The 18,439-nt window shown below is 39.1% G+C and overlaps 1 protein-coding gene across 3 annotated transcripts in view; it reads right to left on the reverse strand.

Moving 5' to 3' along the window:
* Positions 1-1,765: 1,765 nt before the first annotated feature.
* LOC120523950 (protein sel-1 homolog 3) overlaps positions 1,766-18,439 on the reverse strand; it is an 81,061-nt gene continuing 64,387 nt past the window's right edge. For all 3 annotated transcript variants that reach the window (XM_039745687.1, XM_039745685.1, XM_039745686.1), the window contains exons 20-25: positions 17,125-17,212; positions 16,587-16,696; positions 14,453-14,580; positions 12,422-12,524; positions 2,531-2,642; positions 1,766-2,158 (exon numbers count right to left, since the gene is read on the reverse strand). In XM_039745687.1, the coding sequence (XP_039601621.1) occupies positions 2,550-2,642; positions 12,422-12,524; positions 14,453-14,580; positions 16,587-16,696; positions 17,125-17,212 (522 nt within the window). In that variant the 3' untranslated portion in view covers positions 1,766-2,158; positions 2,531-2,549. The remainder of the gene's footprint in view (positions 2,159-2,530; positions 2,643-12,421; positions 12,525-14,452; positions 14,581-16,586; positions 16,697-17,124; positions 17,213-18,439) is intronic.

The following is an 18,439-nucleotide window of genomic DNA, read 5'->3' on the forward strand; positions in this document are numbered from 1 at the left end:
GCCTCTGCCTCCTTGACTGCTGCGGCAGCTGCCCATTTCAGACATCGATCCCAGCTCTTCTCACTTTGTTATACTTGTAGGCATGCAGTAAACACACTTGTCTCTTCTTGGACGGTTCTGTAATACTATGAAGGATATATTCAACTCGCTTTTAAATACTGCATTCACTCCCATATACAAACCGGTGGAAGGTGCCCAAAGCACAGTACGGTCTTCGGGGGAATGGGAGGGGCGTTGGTGGCATTTTCCCGGGCATGTCAACAGGGGATATCTTTGATCAGCCTATAGGTAAGGCTTGAAATTCAGTGGGCTATTTCACTTTTTAAAACTCACGTGTCACTGACCCTTACACATTTCACATTCTTCCATAACCTTTCTCCTGAACACCATTCCACAATACACCCATTAGCCCTCATTAACCTTTCTGCATGTGTTACTAAAACCTTTCATTTGTCTTTTGAAGCTTCTTCATTTGCATTGCTTATGTTTATCTGCTTGTGGCCTCACTTAGCAAATCTAGACGTGAGCCAATGGACATGAGCTGTCAAAAATGAATTGCTGAATCTTAATGTCACTTGGCATGCCTAGCAACATTATAACATGCTAAAAGCATATTGTTTGTTCCAGTAGAGTTTTCTCCATAGATACAGTGGTTTGCTTGCTGGGATCGGCTCGATCTCCCCTGCAGCCCTGCCCTGGATAAGTGGGTTAGGGGATTGATAGATGTATGCCTCTAAAGTCTGTTCGGTTCTTGTCACGTGATTACATGCTTACGTATGTGCTCAATATTCTGTCTCAAAGAAGCACATGTGTGTATTGTCAATCCAGCGGCAGCAGGCAGTATGTTTGCACAAAAATTCAATCATTTCTGCATACTGAAAGAATATAAGAGATTGTAAATGTAACTTTTTCAGTTATCATTGTATAGTTGTCTAGAGGGTCCACATGGACCTGGCAGAAATGTTTTGTCAGAAAGGGCAGAAGGCGTTTGTGTGACTCTGTACACGTGTGAGCGAGAAAAAAAACGATGATCAAGCACTTAGGAGACCAGAAAAAACAAATCCTCTCATATAAAACAGCAATTCCCTCTTGCTCACCTCAAAAATGCTGTGCTAGAGAAGCAATAAACTTGTCCCAGCACTTCTTCCATTCCTGCACTCAGATTTTGTTTCTATGTCTGTAGCCTCCTGTGCTTTTTGGTTGTTTTCTTCCACAGTAGCACATTTTCTTCACTTCAGTATCAAGTTTAATTTCGGAAACAAGAGGAATCACACAGAGAGACATCTGGCGAATATGGAGGGGGTGTCGAGCAACAACCATATTATTTTTGGCCAAAACTCTGTGTGCAGGTGCCTTTTCATGGGGTAAAATGCAGTTTTACTGTACGTGTACCACTTGCAAGGAGATTTTATTTTTCCCTGATGCTTTCCCATAGACGCCTCAGCACTTCAGTGTAATGTCACCGATTAACAGTCTGTTCGCAGGGAACAAACACTTTATGAACAAGCCTGTCAGTATCGAAAAGCATGATCATCATTGTTGAAAATATGTCTGGTGGCTTGGAGAAAAATAATCACCCAAGTCACCTGCATGATTGTAGAATAAACAGCAGAAATTGACACTCGGTCAACTCGTCAGACTGATTACCAGATGTAGGCATAGGATACCCAGCAGCATCTTCAGTAGCTACACCCTCCTGCCATACTGTGCACCAACTCTGGGAATTTTTGGGTGTCCTCTCATATATATACCACAAACTTTAGGATTATGTTTAGGGCATGATTTGATGCGTTTATTTTAGTAAAAAAGAAAAAAAAACACTTTGAGGTGTGTTATTGGCTCATAGAACAGACCCATTTTTTACACTTGAAGACTCTCAGACTCCATAACCCATAAGAGTAACACATCGCCGAATTCTCATCACCATCTGCAGTGACACCCAAGCCATTCTAAAGTAGCCATGCTGGTTTTCTGGAACATGAGCGACTTTTTCACATGAAGGGCTGTAGAAAGGCTCTTCCTCCGTGTCATCCTCCGGGGCTGCAAACCCAGTGAAGCAGAGGACAGCCGAGATGGCCACAGTGGCCTGTGTAATGGTAACTGCAGTCCATTAAGGGCAGAAGGAGATGCCTTTGTGGAGTCTTCTAGTGGTGGTAAGCTGGGATGAAATAAAGGTTTGTAAGTAAGGACAGCCCCAGTCAGTGACAACCTGCTATAGAAGTCCCAAGGGTGTAACAGTTGCATAGCTGGTTTTCAAATTTCTTCCTATCCACCATCTATTTAAAACCAAAGAGTTTAATTGGTGCTTTTCAGAGGAGGTGTAAGCCATAGGTGATCTGATAACACGATTAAACATTACCTTGATACAATTTTAATAATACTCGGCCAAACATACATTTTATTAAGCAAGTCACTTGTGCCCCATTCTGCTGGGACAAGCTCTCTGAGATCCTTTATGGCAACAAGTGGGGTTAGCTGACTAAAAAACTGTAGCTAAGTAGGCTAAAGGCTGAATGACTGAACGTCTTACCTTTGAAGCAACAGACGAGTTAAACATTGGTAGAGGACGCACCTCGGACTCTCACCAGGATAGTTAAGAAGGTCAGACTGGACACAACTGCAATGCCGATGACACTTGAAAACTACAAATAACAAAGAAGTGTAGTGGGGTCAATCAGACAACACCATCATCGCTGTTATATTTTGTATTTGCACATCTAAAGTGTGTCCTACTGGATTATTCAGTGACAGGACATACAGTCTCACATCATGAATGAACATAAACCATTTGTAGGCCATTCAGTCCATCAGGCTTGTGAGGTTACAGGACGGTACTCCATTAAGATTATCTGATTATTGTAAAATGATAATTTAGTGATATGACTACCACAAACAGCGAGCATACACTTCTGTGCTCCGTCCAAAGAATCCGTCTGCCATCAGCCACTATTTCAGACACAGCCATACAGAATACGTAAAGTGTTAACGAGAAAAAGAGCAGTGATGGGGGGACTGGATGGATACACTGTTGACCAGTTGTTGACACCACGGAGAAACGAAATAAGAAGAATGGCTTAGCGGGGTTGTGGGCTGGTGGTGGATTGAGTAGGACTTCTCTTCAGCATTCTTATTCTGGTTTAACTTTGAGCTTGACTGTCATGTGTCTTCTTGTAGGCCACACATCATTCTGGTTGGGAAGCGGGGTTGTCTTTGAGATAAAAATGAGATGGATTCTAAATTATACTGCATTAGCACCTATCTTCAAGGAACACTTGAACCTTTAAAATCCTTCATTGACTCCACCACTGGATGGATGGAAAAAGTGACAGATGATATAGTGCCTTTAACAAATGTTAAATGTTAGTCCCTTGACCATTTCTCTGCATTTACTGAACAACAAATGTTGTACTGAAATGTCATATTTTTATTTCAAAACATTGACTCAGTTTCTTCAGTGCCTTAGATGGAACCTATTATATTGTGATAATTTTTATGTGATTATTTTTATGTGTTACTTGACATTACTTTTGTCTGACATGACAGCCTTCTCTATGAGATAATGAGATCCTGTTTGAGAAAAGATCTTTAAGTCTATGTTCTCCGTCACTGCCAGATCTCAGTAAAGACTGACTGGTTGTGCTGAGTCATGGACTATTAATTTGCCTCCACACTTCTATCAGTGTTCTTACAGCCAGTCACCACAGTATATGTCATTAGTCCCAGGATGAACTTTGGTTTGCTATTATGTCTTTTTACGTGCGTTTACACAAAATGCCAAAGCACCCAATGTTGTTGTCATGCCTGTCTGTCTGTCCATCCCCATGAAACAACTTGGCTCCCAGTGGACTCACCCCTACTCTTCAAGGAAATTTGTCAGGAAAGGTGCTTTTACTTAGAGGTGTCTGAAGACTAGTGATGGGAAGTTCGGATCATTTTACCGACTCGAACCTTTGAGTCTCGTTCAGCAAAATGAACAAATCTTTTTTTGAGTCATTTCGTTCATTTTAGCAAAATATAATTAAAATGTTACCTGTTACCTCCCTAACACATCTACCGCTTACACAAATGTTGATCACAATAATTAATCTATAATTTATTTGTAACAGGATTATTTATTTATAAAATAACACACCACAGATCCTGAAGAAACAGTAAGAAAATCACAGTGACAGAAATTGACAGACCTTTTTTATCTATAAGAAAATGCGTTTTAGATATTTTTGATAAGTTTGTGATAATTTCTAAATATGATCCAACATACAACAAATGGAATTTTAAGTTAGTATTTGACTGAGGTACTGAACAGGTAAGTGGTCACGTGACAAAAGAACGAATGAGTCGAAAGACTCGAGGAATGAACTAATCAATTCTCTTTCCGGCTCAGACTGCATAGGTTAAGCTTATGGGGCTGTCACGTGATGAACGAACGGCTCGAACCCGAAGACTCGAGAGATGAACTAATCAATTCTGTTTCCGGCTCAGACTGAGTTGGTTAAGCTTATTCCAATACAGAATCTATAGGAAGTTGCATAAATGCGCATGCGCAACTAAACGAATCACTCCCACAAGACGACTCGTTCTTCCCGAGTCACATTAAAGATTCGTTCAAAATGAATGAATCATTCAAGAACGACCCATCACTACTGAAGACAAGTGTGCTGCACAATTTTTAGATGTTTCAGAAACGCGTATTTATTTATTTATTGGAAATTAAGGTTAAAGCTGTCTCACTTCCAGTTAAGACTACAAAATAACATCAAAAATTCAGAATCAATGTCTCCATGATGGGACAGTTAACTTTGTGAGCTGGAATATTAAAGGCCTGAATCACAAATTAAAGACAAAGAAAGTATTCTCTCACCTAACAAGTCTAAACGCTAAGATAGTATTTTTATAGGAGACCAACTTACTAAGCAAGGATCAGTTCCAGCTGCAAAAAGACTGGACTGGCCAAATGTTCAATTCTAGTTTTACAAAGAAAACTAGAGGTGTGGGAATTCTCATACATTCTCATTTGTAGCATCAGATGTAGTATCTGATCCTGAAGGGGGATATGTGCTTGTCATGGGCAATTTATTTAACTGTAAAGTGATTTTGATAAATGTTTATGCATCCAATTTCGATGATAGGGAATTCATGCAAAATGTATTTGCATCTATTTCCAATGTGAACACTCAAAATTATAATGGCTGGGGACTTTAATTATGTTTTAAATCCACTCTTAGATAGGTCTCCTATCACAGGGGTGATGACAACTAACACTGCAAAGACAATTACACAGTTTTTAACTGACCACAACTTATCAGACTCCTGGAGGTTTCTAAACCCAAACTCAAGAACATATTCATTCTACTCATCAGTGTATCATTGTTGCTGTAGAATTGATTATTTCTTTATAGATAATAATTTCTTGCCTATGATTAAATCTTGCAAGTATGACGCTATTGTTATTTCTGACCATGCCCTTCTGATCTTGGAGCTAAAATCATTAGGCTCCACATACTCTTCTTGCAGATGGAGTCTTAACCCACTTCTATTAGCAGATAAGAACTTTACAGAATTTATATCAAAACAAATCAGTTTCTTCCTAGAGACAAATACATCCTCAGAGGTCTCTGCAGGAATACTCTGGGAAGCTCTAAAGGCCTTCTTAAGAGCACAGATTATTTTATATCTTTCCCACAGAAATAAATTATAAACCAAGAAGGTATCAGAGCTAACCAGCAAAATTACTAGAATTGATCAAGAGCATGCCAGGTGTCCAAGTGAGGCTCTCCATAGGAAAAGGCAGGCTCTGCATTCAGAACTCAACCTCTTAACAACCAAAGAATCTGAACAACTCATTTTTAAATTAAGACATCATTACTATGAACACAGAGAAAAAGCAAATAATCTCTTAGCTCAGCAAGTCCAGAAGCAAGAAGTTTGCAATGCAATCTCAGCAATCACCAACACGAACGGAGATAAAATCATTGACCATAAAAATATAATGCATACATTGAGAGACTACTATAAATCCTTATATTCTATTGAGTTTAAAGAAGACAAAACACAATCTAATGCATTTCTGGATACATTACAGATACCACAAATAGATATTTAGTGCAGAAAAAGCATTTGATATGATTGAATGGAACTACCTTTTCACTACATTAGAGAAATTTGGGTTTGGCCTGAATATTTGTGAATGGATCAAACTACTGTATACCAATCCAGAAGCTTCAGTTTGTATAAATAACATTTGCTGAGACTACTTTAAACTAGAACATGGTACCAGACAAGGATGCCCCCGTCACCACTACTTTTTGCAATCGCCATTGAACCACTGGCAGTCCACTGTCAAAATGCTTATCAGATAAAGGGAATTATCAGAGAAGAACATGAACAGAAACTTTCTCTATGTGCAGAAGGTACGGTACTGTATATATCAGATCCACAAAATACTGTGCCTGCAGTCCTAACAGCACTAACAGAATTCCAAAAGATCTCTGATCTCAGAATTAATTTGAATAAAAGTGTGCTCTTTCCAGTGAATTCTCAAGCATACAATATTAGATTGTACACCTTCCCTTTTATCATTGCAGGTCAGTTTAAATACCTAGGAGTAAACATAAAGCTCTTTATCAAAAAAAATTCACCATCTGTATGGAAAAAATTAAGCAAGACTTGCATAGATGGTCAACCCTTCATCTCACTCTAACTGGAAGAATTAACATTGCTAAGATGTATATCCTTCCTAAGCTTCTGTTTTTATTTCATAACATTCCAATATACATCAGTAAATTATTTTTTAAGCAATTAGATTCAACCATAACCTCATTTATTTGGAACTTAAAACATCCACGTATCCAAAGAGTGACCCTACGAAGACCTAAGGCAGAAGGTGGCATGGCTCTACCTAACTTTCAGTTTTATTACTGGGCAGCAAACATACAAGCTATAAAAACCTGGACACAAACAGGTGAACATACACAGGCTTGGTGGACAATACAAATAAAATCCTGCAGTACTTCTTTATTATTCCCTGCTTTGTGCCCCAATAAATGCAAGTTATCACCAATATACTAATAACCCAGTGGTGCTTCACTCACTTAGAATATGGAACCAATGTAGGAAGCATTTTAAGATGGAGAATATTTTATCTGTGGCACCTCTGCATGAGAACCACATTTTTTCAACCCTCGCAAACATATGCAGTTTTTAATATCTGGAAAACATTTGGGATTAAATTGCTTAGAGATCTTTATATAGACAACATCTTTGCATCCTATGAACAATTACATTCCAAATGTAACTTTCCAGCAACACATTTCTTTCACTATCTTCAAATCAGAAACTTTGTCAAACAGAACCTGCCCAATTTTCCTCATCTCGCACATTCCTCTATGTTGGAAAAAAATATTGCTCAGTCTCGAGAACTCAGACAGCATTTCTGCAATATATAAAAATATTTTACAGTCCCTCCCTTTCAAAGATCCAAGAGGACAGTGGGAAAAGGATCCCACTCAACATATCAGAAAAGTAGTGGAAGGTAGCAATGCAGAGAATTCACTCGAGCTCGATATGCGCAAAGCATACAATTATACAACTCAAAATTATATATCGAGCACATCTGTCTCGCTTAAAATTATCCAAAATGTTTCCAGGTCAAGATCCAACCTGCGAACACTGCAATCAAGTTCCAGCCTCACTGGGTCACATGTTTTGGGCCTGCACCAAATTAACATTATTCTGGACAAACATTTTTAAGTGCCTTTCAGACAGCCTTGGAGTCACAATCCCTCCTGTGTTTGGTGTTCTTCCAGAACTTAAGCGGAGAAGGACAAACAAACTGTGATTGCATTCACTACACTATTGGCACACAGACTTATTTTGCTAAACTGGAAGAATCCTAACTCTCCTCTTTTAAGTCAGTGGGTAACTGATGTTTTATATTATTTGAAATTGGAAAAAATCAAATTCTCACTTAAAGGATCTGTGCAGAACTTTTTCAAAACCTGGCAGGATCTAATCTATACTAATAAAAGGCAAAGCTGCCTTGCTGAACACTTACCGCGTTAATCAAGTCTAGCTTATGATGCTGCAAGTTATTGCGAAGCTAGCCCACACGATACCGAAAAGAAAAGTTGATTCTGAAAATAGAGCCTTTAAAAACCGATGGGAGGCTGAGTATATGTTTACTGAACCCGTGTGTCTCATTTGTGGAGCTAATGTGGCTGTAATTACAGAATTTAATCTAAGACGGCACTATGAGACAAAACATCACGATAACTTGAAAGACCTGAATGCAATGCAGAAGATATAGAAAGCAGAAGAGTTAAAGAAGAATCCAGCTAGGGTTACCACTTTTAATACAAAAAAATAAGGGACGCACACTTTGCAGACTCTACTTAAAAGACCCGCCCTCCTCACTGGACAGTTAAAAAGACCAATCAAACTAACAATGACATCAAGTATTACCCAATCAAAAGTAGGAAAGGAGGCATCTTCATAAAATGCGTGTGGGATGATTTGCATGAGACGCTGCTTTAAAAAAAATGATAAAAAAATACGGAACAAAACCCGTCCCGTATTGATTCAAAACGGACGCGCAATTTCATTCTCAAATACGGGACGATTCCGTATTTTAAAGGACGGGTGGCAACCCTAAATCCAGGAGACGTTTTTACCCGTGCAAAATCACAAAGTGATTTCAAGTGAAGCTGCTTTTATGGGAGACACAAATGCACCAGTGCAACTTGCCCCACTTTCCCTGTTGCCAAGTAATCTTGAACCAAGTCGGCACTACGGTGTTCTCAAATACACACTTTGCTGATAAACTGAGCGCACTGCGCACTGAGCTCGCACGGCGCTTTGGTGACTTTGAAGAACAAAAAAAGAATTTTGAGTTGTTTTCGCAACCCATTTGCCGTCGATGTGGAAACTGCACCTGTGCAGATTCAGATGGAGGTGATTGAGCTGCAGTGTAATGGCACACTGAAGGCAAAGTATGATACTGCAGGGCCCGCACAGTTTATTCACTCCATTCCCGCAGAAACGCTCCAGCTCCGTCTACATGCGGCTCGAACCTTGTGCATGTTTGGTAGCACATATCTGTGTGAGAAGCTCTTCTCAGTGATAAAGAATAACAAAACAGCACACAGGAGTCGCCTCACTGATGAGCACCTGCAATCCATCCTGAGAATCTCCACAACACAGAACCTCACACCAAACATAAACGAACTTCTTGCCAAAAAAAAATGCCAGGCGTCCAGCTCTAAAATGACATATGAGCAAAGACAACTGAATGATTTGATTTGTTATTGCTGAAAAGAACACATTTTATTTATATTTCTAGGTTTTGTTATGCAGCATGTTCATATTTGAATTTGTATAATTTTGACAGGATATATTTTTATGGAGAGCAAAATCTTTTGGGATATTTAAAAATTTAAGTTTATTTTTTATATAAAATTACATAAGAATAAAGAAATTTGAATGTTTGTTCGTTTAACATTTACTTTATTTCTAACTTGTATAATTTAGACAGGATATATTTTTATGGAGAGCAAAATATTATAAGTTATTTAAGGTTTGAGTTGATTTATTCCGGAATAATATTCTGTCAACTAAATAAAAATTCCTTCTATTTAAAATTTAAATAGAACTTGAACAAATACGATAGTTCATAATATCCACGCAGACTTGCACGTAAGAGCGGGAGTCATCCGTTTTAACAAGCAGCGTATTGCACTGATACGAAATAGCCTGCCCATTTAATTATTTAGGAATGGATAAATAAATTAAGATTTTGTTATATATGTTTGTATGTATATATATATGTATTTGTGTGTATATATGTGTGTGTATGTATATGTATGTGTGTATATGTAGATATGTATATATATACTCAGCAAAAAAAGAAACGTCCCTTTTTCAGGACTGTGTATTTCAACAATAATGTTTTAAAAATCCAAATAACTTTACAGATCTTCATTGTAAAGGGTTTAAACAACGTTTTCCGTGCATGTTCAATTAACCATAATCAATTAATTAACATGCACCTGTGGAATGGTCGTTATGTTCTCCACTCGGTTTTGTAAACTGGCGGCACCCAGCGTCAAAGCAGTGCTTTTGTTCCAGTGTGGTTTCCCTTTCTTTTTTAGATTCACATCCCTGACGCGGCTTTATCAAATACACTGACATTAACCGCATATCGTTTATTAGTTCAAGGCATCTGATTGTAATCAACCTGTAACAATATAATGGTCCACGTAATGGCCAAACTATTACAAATACCATCGCTGCTTTAGCGTTGTTACTCTCAGTGCACCACTGAATATTTTTAATCCACTGCATCTGAGTGAGGAATCACAGCTGTACAGCAGCTGATTGGATTACCGGCGTACAGCATCCAGCACACGCTGTCTCAGCCATGCACATGGTCTATTTGAACGTCTCCCATACAGTGCGGTAAATGCTTCAGAGTTTTTCCTGCGCAGACCTCGCTCTTCAGAAACAATTTTGCCCCAAGTGCTCTAAACGCACTCAATCAGTCCATCAAGTGTTCCTAGTAGAACTATTTGTACTTATAAGAACAATCACTTCACTGTAAACTTGCACTACATTTATATTATTGCCTGAGCCACTTTATAAAGCATGTATTTACATATGATGACGACTGGCTATCTTATTGGAGCTCTTGATATCATTTTTAAGACGAAATGTAGTAAAGCATGTTTATTACAATATACAGATAAGTTTTAAATTTCATTAAAATAATGTATATTGTTAACAATTAAACATGTGAAGACACAGTGGACAGCAGTATCGACAAGCTGGCGCCCCCTTCAGGGACTGTTCCTGCCTTGTGCTGTATTCTTGCTGAGACTGACGCGACCCTGGATGGATAGATGGATGGAATAATTAAACATGTGCTATGAAGCTATTTCAATGTTCCATAAACGTTTTGAAGAATCAGCATTCTAAGCTTACACATGGCTTTACATCTACTACAGAGCTGATTGTATGGCGATTAAAGTTACTTGAAGAAAGAAAAGTAAGGACAGGAATTGGGTGTTAGTATGTTTGAGAAAGACAGTACTGTTGCAATAAATTATTTCATCGAAGGTTGTGCAGCAAGCATCTTGCGGGAGGCAGGAACAATCTCTGGACGGGACGCCAGTTCCTCACTATCACTGCACCACTAATTCCCCATGTTTAATGCATGCTTTAATTCCTATCATCATGAAAATCAAATCACGTATACTTCTCAGTATTTAAATTATTCAGAGAGCTGTAATATCATGAATGTAATGGATTCTATGTCCTGTCGGAGGAAGAGAAACCCTTTTAAGAAGCACGTAGTAATTCACACACATAGAGCACATAGAAGAACACATACAATACAAAGCATTTAATGTGCTACTTTAGTTACGATGGTATTTGAAAAAATAGTAAATTAAACGATTTTAAGATGAATTTTATGATGTTCTACTTGAATGACAAAAACTACGTGATTAAAGTGGAAATTTCAAGATTAAAGTTGACATTTGGGCATTTTTTTTAACTGTGTTCCTATTTTTTTTTTTCTCGGTACCCTAATCCACTTCTATATGACACCCAGATTGTGGGCTACGACTCGCCTTTTCATGGCGACTTTGATATCTGTCCACTTCTTATTTATTCTGGGCACTTTGCGATTTTCTAAAATTTGTTACTCAATCAACTTCCTTTTGTTGTTTATATCACTGCTTAAACCAACAAATACTAGATTTATCCTTGTCTCTACTTGGTATTCGCTGAAATTCTTCTTTTACCCCAGTGCTTTCGCCATTGTCTTTTCACACAACGCAAAACATAAGGGGCTATTTATATTGATTTGCATATTCAAAGAGGTGTAATTCTGGGAGGACTTTGGGGAGTGGCAGCAGGCGCATGCACGTGCATTACTTTTCATGCTGACTGCGTGGAAAATTGGCGTATGCAAAGATTTATGCATCTGGAGTTTTTTTGTCCGTACACCATATTTTAGTGTGAATTCTACGCACGACGTTATGCATGAGGCCCCTGGTGTTCAACCAGCCAAGGTCAGCACTGCTTTTTTCAGATCACTATATTGGCTCCTTGTAGCAGCACATTTTAAGTTCATATCCTTGTTTCTTGCCTACAGAGTAGTAAATGTGTCAGCACTTATATAGATGGAGTAAGTCCCTATTCACACTCTTTTGTTATACTATATGTATATGTTGAAACTTGTTCAGTTATGTTGTGACCAGCATTCTCTCAAGTATCTTTTACAGTGTGAGTATATTGTCCTTTGAATTATATTCAGAACCATAACTAACATTTGATTTTGTTTTTACTTCAGCGCACTGCCTGGATGATGAGAACGTTGTATCAATGTAAACCCCAAATCCTTTTCTGAGGCTGCAGGAGTTACCTTGAGTGCAGTGCTGTGTTGACTCCAGAGAAGCTTCACCTGGTACTGTAGAAGAGCCAGGCTGCAGGGCAGATAGGACTCCTCACTCTCGTGGTCTCTACATCTAGGAGAAGATTGGTAAGAGGTGGGTGTCAAACAAAAATTAATCACAAATTCATCTCATTATCAGTCTGTGCCCACCGTCTTCTCAGTTATCAGATGATGATCCACTGCATTGTCTCTTTGAGTAGATCGGTGGATATGATACTGGGTTTCTGGAACCTCAACAGAGTTGTACTGTAGTTCTAGAAAAGTCATTCATTTTCTGTCAGACAGATTTAAAGTCAGCCAGTGACATCATTAAGTAGGAACTGCATGAAACAGGAAACAATATCCCTCATTTGAAAATAAAGAAAAAAATTCATTGGCCATCCATGAAAACTCCTACAGTGCCTCTGAACTTGAAAGAGAAAAATATATCATCGTTTGACCCTTTTAACTCAGCCTCATTTTTTCCAGTTTTCTGCTACTTTGATTTAACTGGCCATAACTTCATCGTCCTTCACTCAATATTCATGTCCTACCCTCAAAATAAAGGTCAGACATTTCTGTTTTAGATTTTTTTTTTACAGCCAGCACATTATCAGTAACTTTTGCCCAGTCCGTATGCAAACCTAATCAGCTGTCGTTCACTGACCACATTGCAGTTGTCTCTCAGTTTTGCACATTTACTCTATACAACATCTGCATGATCAGACTGTGTCATACAGGCATACAGCACAACTCCTGGTACAGAATTAGTCTTGTCACATCTGAACTACAGCTGCTCTTTGCTTTCAGGAGTACTAGCACCCTGCGGATGATTGAAAATGTTGCGTACTTCCGTTTCCATACTCATATCGCGATGTATAAAAACTAAACTTGGTGTAAAGCCACTCAGATTTTCACGCCAGCTTAATCCCTCACACACGCATGTTCTCCACTCGGTTTTTTAAACTGGCCGCATCCAGCGTCAAAGCAGTGCTTTTGTTCCAGTGTGGTTTCCCTTTCTTTTTTAGATTCACATCCCTGACGCGGCTTTATCAAATGCACTGACATTAACCGCATATCGTTTATTAGTTCAAGGCATCTGATTGTAACAATATAATGGTCCACGGAATGGCCAAACTATTCCAAATACCATCGCTGCTTTAGCATTGTTACTCTCAGTGCACCACTGAATATTTTAATCCACAACATCTGAGTGAGGAATCACAGCTGTACAGCAGCTGATTGGATTATTGGCGTACAGCATCAAGCACACGCTGTCTCAGCCATGCACACGGTCTATTTGAATGTCCTCTATACAGTGCGGCAAATGCTTTAGAGTTTCATTTTAAAATAAAGAAAAAAATTCATTGGCCATCCATGAAAACTCCTACAGTGCCTCTGAACTTGAAAGAGAAAAATATATCATCGTTTGACCCTTTTAACTCAGCCTCATTTTTTCCAGTTTTCTGCTACTTTGATTTAACTGGCCATAACTTAATCGTCCTTCACTCAATATTCATGTCCTACCCTTAAAATAAAGGTCAGACATTTCTGTTTCAGATTTCTTTTACAGCTGGAGAATTAATTATGCTGTACACATATTACAGCAGAATGCGTTACATAATTCAGTGACATTTTTACAAAAAAGCATTGCACTTTGAATGTTATTCTTTTTTTCTTATTTTGATACTTCACTCCCATTCAGCATTGGTAGCATCGGTGGGTAGGAAGTTCCCCACATTACAACAACAATATACAAATCATGCAACACAATACAAAGTACAAGAATTCTCAGTATACCCATCCAGACTGTGATGCCAGTCTATCACACCTGTGAAATAGGACTAGATGGAGAATGTGCAAATGCCACAGATGGTGCCCGGGCAAGAACTGAATCCAGGCCTGTGCCGGTGTAAGGCAGCATTGCTCACCCCACTGCCATTAGGTTCTTAAGCATCATATAATAAAGCCTGCTGCAATAATGTATTTATTAAGTGAACAACACAAAAAAGATGTACTCACCTCTGGTAGAGCTCAGTGAGAAGAGTGTGTCGGTCGTCTCTCAGGTGCTCTGCTAAACCCAGCTCGGTCAGGACAGTCTCAGAGAGAGAAACCCCCTCCTGGATCAGTAGGCCCAGACTGTACCAGCCCTTCAGATTTAATAAACACACAAACTTATAATATAGAGCATTCATTATAAGCATAATGTTAAAATCAAACATAACATTCTCCGACTCAGCTCATCTGAGGAACTCAAGCCTATTGCAACAGTACTGGGTAAGAGGCAGGAACCAATCCTGGACAAGATGGCAGTCTATCACAGGGCACACTCACACACGCAGCAACTTTACAGTCACCACTGTGAGAGGAAAACCCGCACAACATGGAGAGTGTGAGCAACGTCCACAGCTCCAACCAATGTGTCACCATGCTGGCCCAAACTCAAGCACAGAGATCCAATTTATTCTTTAGCCTTATTTAGTCATTCTAGTCATCGTTGTTTTGCTTTTTATTTTCAGGACTGGCTTTTCTTTTCTTGGTTGTCACGCCAGACTGCTCTAATATAACCAGATGAGACAACAAAATCTCTGACCTTCTTAGAGTTTCCAGACCTACCCTGAAAAATAAAGATCTGGAGCTACCTGACAGGGAGCGAGTGGTGGGTTTGGTGAGTACAATTTATTAGTGTTTAACAAAATGTCTGAGAGGTCGCTGTGGTTGTTATTTCTTTCAAGCAGAATTCTAATTCTCTGCAATTAACTATAAAACTTTATAGCCTAACATGTGCGGCGATTAAGGTGCAAATTAATCTATGATGTAATGAGCGTAAATTTATAATTTCACATTACGCATCAAACAACAGAGTCTTTCATCCACTTTCTGAAATGACTGTGAGGCAGGATCAAGCCGTGGATTTTGCCAGTCCATTGCAGAGCACATTCAGATTTACACCCACACTCACTTATGCAAAGCCAGTTAACCCAAACCTACTGACCTTTGGGAGAGAAAAAGAAGCACCAGGAATGAAGTCCAAGTAGGCGCTGGTAGATCATGCAAACTGTATACAGGCAGTGGTGGGTCTGGTGTTCAAACCTTGGAGCTTTGAGGTGCCAGTGCCAACCACTGTACTACCATAACTTTATCTAAGAAAATATATCATGTTAAGCACATATAGTGGTCCAGTGGCTAAGAAGCTTTATTATATATTTTTTTCACACGTAAGAAGTGCTTAAGGTCATCCAAGAAATTCATAGTTATTACCAGCAACTTCATCAACACGCCTCTACATAGAAAGGAACTTGCTGTTCCTGGAGAAATAAGAAGTCATCTGGACTTCACTCTTCATATGTCAGTATATTCAATATTCCAAATGTGAAGGTGGCTGGTGAAACTTTGTGACTAAGGTGTTGGGCTCTAAAGGTTTCCAGTTCAATCCCTAACTAGGGTGTTTATCCAGACAATTCTTATATGGTTGTATACTTTTCAAGAGTCTTGAGAGTGTTTTTTCATCAGAATATCATTTATCTTTTATTATATGTAAGAAATTAAAGTAAGGATATATGCTGTCTAATCCACATCTGTCGCAAATGTAATATAATTTCTCTTTCCTAAGTTTTTTTTTAACACTTTCTTGGCTATTTCATGCCGACTTACTCACGACTAGAAGAAGAGATCTCAGTGACATTTTCCAGTGGCTCGTTTGTTAGGAGCTTCAGTGATGAAGACTACAGTCATGCTCGGTTGTCTAATAAACTTGATTAATGTTGGCATGGTGGCATGGATGAAAAAGGCAAAGACAACATGTGCCAAGGGTCACACAAATAATGTTTTTTAGGAACTTGTTGAGTACTGTGATTTTATAAAAGATGTTTAAGTTAGATGAGTCTAAATTGGCCCAATGTGTGTGAGTGTGCCCTGTGACAGACTGGTGCTCCGTCCAGGATTTATGCCTTGTGTCCAAAGGTCCAGAGACAGGCATCAGATTCCCCAAGAACAAGAATTGGATAAGCAGGAACGAAACTGAATGGGTGCATTGATGGTTGTCTTGGTTTGGGTATTTACTCCGCTTTGCAGGGTCTTGAGATTTGCACCATAATGTCGTCAGCTTCCTTTGGTTCATAAGTAGGATCTCAATAAAACACATAAAGAATCTCACCTGAGGATCGTTCCTTAAAGCAGCCTCTTTATACATCTCTGCTGCAGCTCTTAAATCCTTCTTGAATGCACCATGACCAGCATATAACAAATCCCCCATTTTTATTAGTGCTGTAAAACATAGAAAATAACTATTGTGCCAGACAGAATGCATTTCATGGTATATTTTTGTCTGGCTCACCCTACTAAAGCTAACACAACAGACATCAGTCGAGCTCCTCCCCAGCCATATACACATACCCTGGATGCACACCAGTGCCTGAGCCACACAGAATGTCCACCTCCTTCATATTTATGCTCCTTATTCATGTACTTCAGTTCAGTATGGGTGGTCATTTATTTTTCCCAACATGAGAAAGGGATATTTTATTGTTGCAGTGGTGGGAACTGGCAGTCAGGAGCAGGCTAAAAATCAATTCCGTAAAGCCCTCTACCATGAGATTACTAATATCAAAGCCAGAGTACACATCAGTGCAGCCCTTTATGCAGAAGAATAATAAATTAAATAGAAAATGGAAACAATACATTGACTTTCTTACCATAAGGAACTGGATTCTCATTACTGATGGACAGGTTATAGTACCTCCAGATACACTCCGCATTGACGTCTGGATTCAGAAGGCCACCCTTATAAGACAAGGACACAACAGTAAGGAAGATATTTATTTATGACTAACTTTCCACATCTCAAAGACAGAAAGGGAGGTTTGTGTGTTTCTCAGGGTCGGTCCAATGCTGACTCAATAGGCTCAAGCCTACGGAGGGTCTGGAGTTGACTAGGAGGCCACTGGATGGATGGATGGATGGAGTGTTTAGATACAGTAGAATATGCAGATGGATTAATCCCATTTAACGAGTGCAGGAGAAGAGTACATGGATTTGGGGGTTAAGTGGATTCGGTGTAATTGCTTGGCCAAGCATAGTGTGACCTTAAGGACGTTTACTTTGAGCCAAGGTTTAGAGGTGGTTAAACATGATTTTCTCATCCTTTTTTTTGTATATTTTACTAACTCACTAATTTTGTTGACCAAAATTGTTATGCCATTGTCTGAGTTTGCCAGCAGTCTACATCAGTTTGATGTCACTAAAGTGTCCATCCAGTTTGCAGACACTGCGTGACACTAGCATGCTCAGCCTGCGTGTGCTGGTGGGTGAAGTTAAGGTGGTCTTTTTTAAAATGTTTCAGGTAAGCTGTCAACTTTTTCTGAGTTTAACTGAATAGGTGGATTGGTCTCATCCTTGCAGTGCTCTTCCAGTGATTCCCTAGGGATCTGCTTTATTTTCTTCTTGCCTATCGTGCTGATCTTGAGTTCTCCACTGCTATTCATTTTTTATCAAATTGATTTTTGTTCTGTTTTTTCAGCGTTGTAGTGTGTCTGTGGTGCCCACTTCAATCAACATGAATAGCTGACTGCTACAGTGTATGGGACTTGAAATAACTCCTCATCTTTGGGATGCCAGTTCATTTGTTTAAGTTGGTACCAGAGCTGTCAGGAACTTTAATATCACATGCTGTCAGGGTTCATTAATTTGTATCCCTGTCACATCTACATTAGGTGACCCAGTGGTACTGTTTGCTATAGCTTCATGCCTGCTGCAACATGACACCTTGATAAGCGACTTTTAATAAAATAAAAAGGAGTTGAGGTCCTGTGTTTGAATTCTGGGTCAAGGTACTGCCTTATTCGTTTTTTTGCATGAGTTTTCCTTCAAATGTGTGTGTGTGTGTGTTTGTGGATGTGTCAGATTAACTGATAATATTCAATCGACTCAGTTTTGGTTAACTCTGTGTGTGTCTGAGTGTGTCCTAAGATACACTGGCACTTTATCCAGGGTTGATACTTATGCCCAGTG

This window comes from Polypterus senegalus, chromosome 2 (assembly GCF_016835505.1).
Source record: "Polypterus senegalus isolate Bchr_013 chromosome 2, ASM1683550v1, whole genome shotgun sequence".
Classification (NCBI taxonomy): Eukaryota; Metazoa; Chordata; class Cladistia; order Polypteriformes; family Polypteridae; genus Polypterus; species Polypterus senegalus.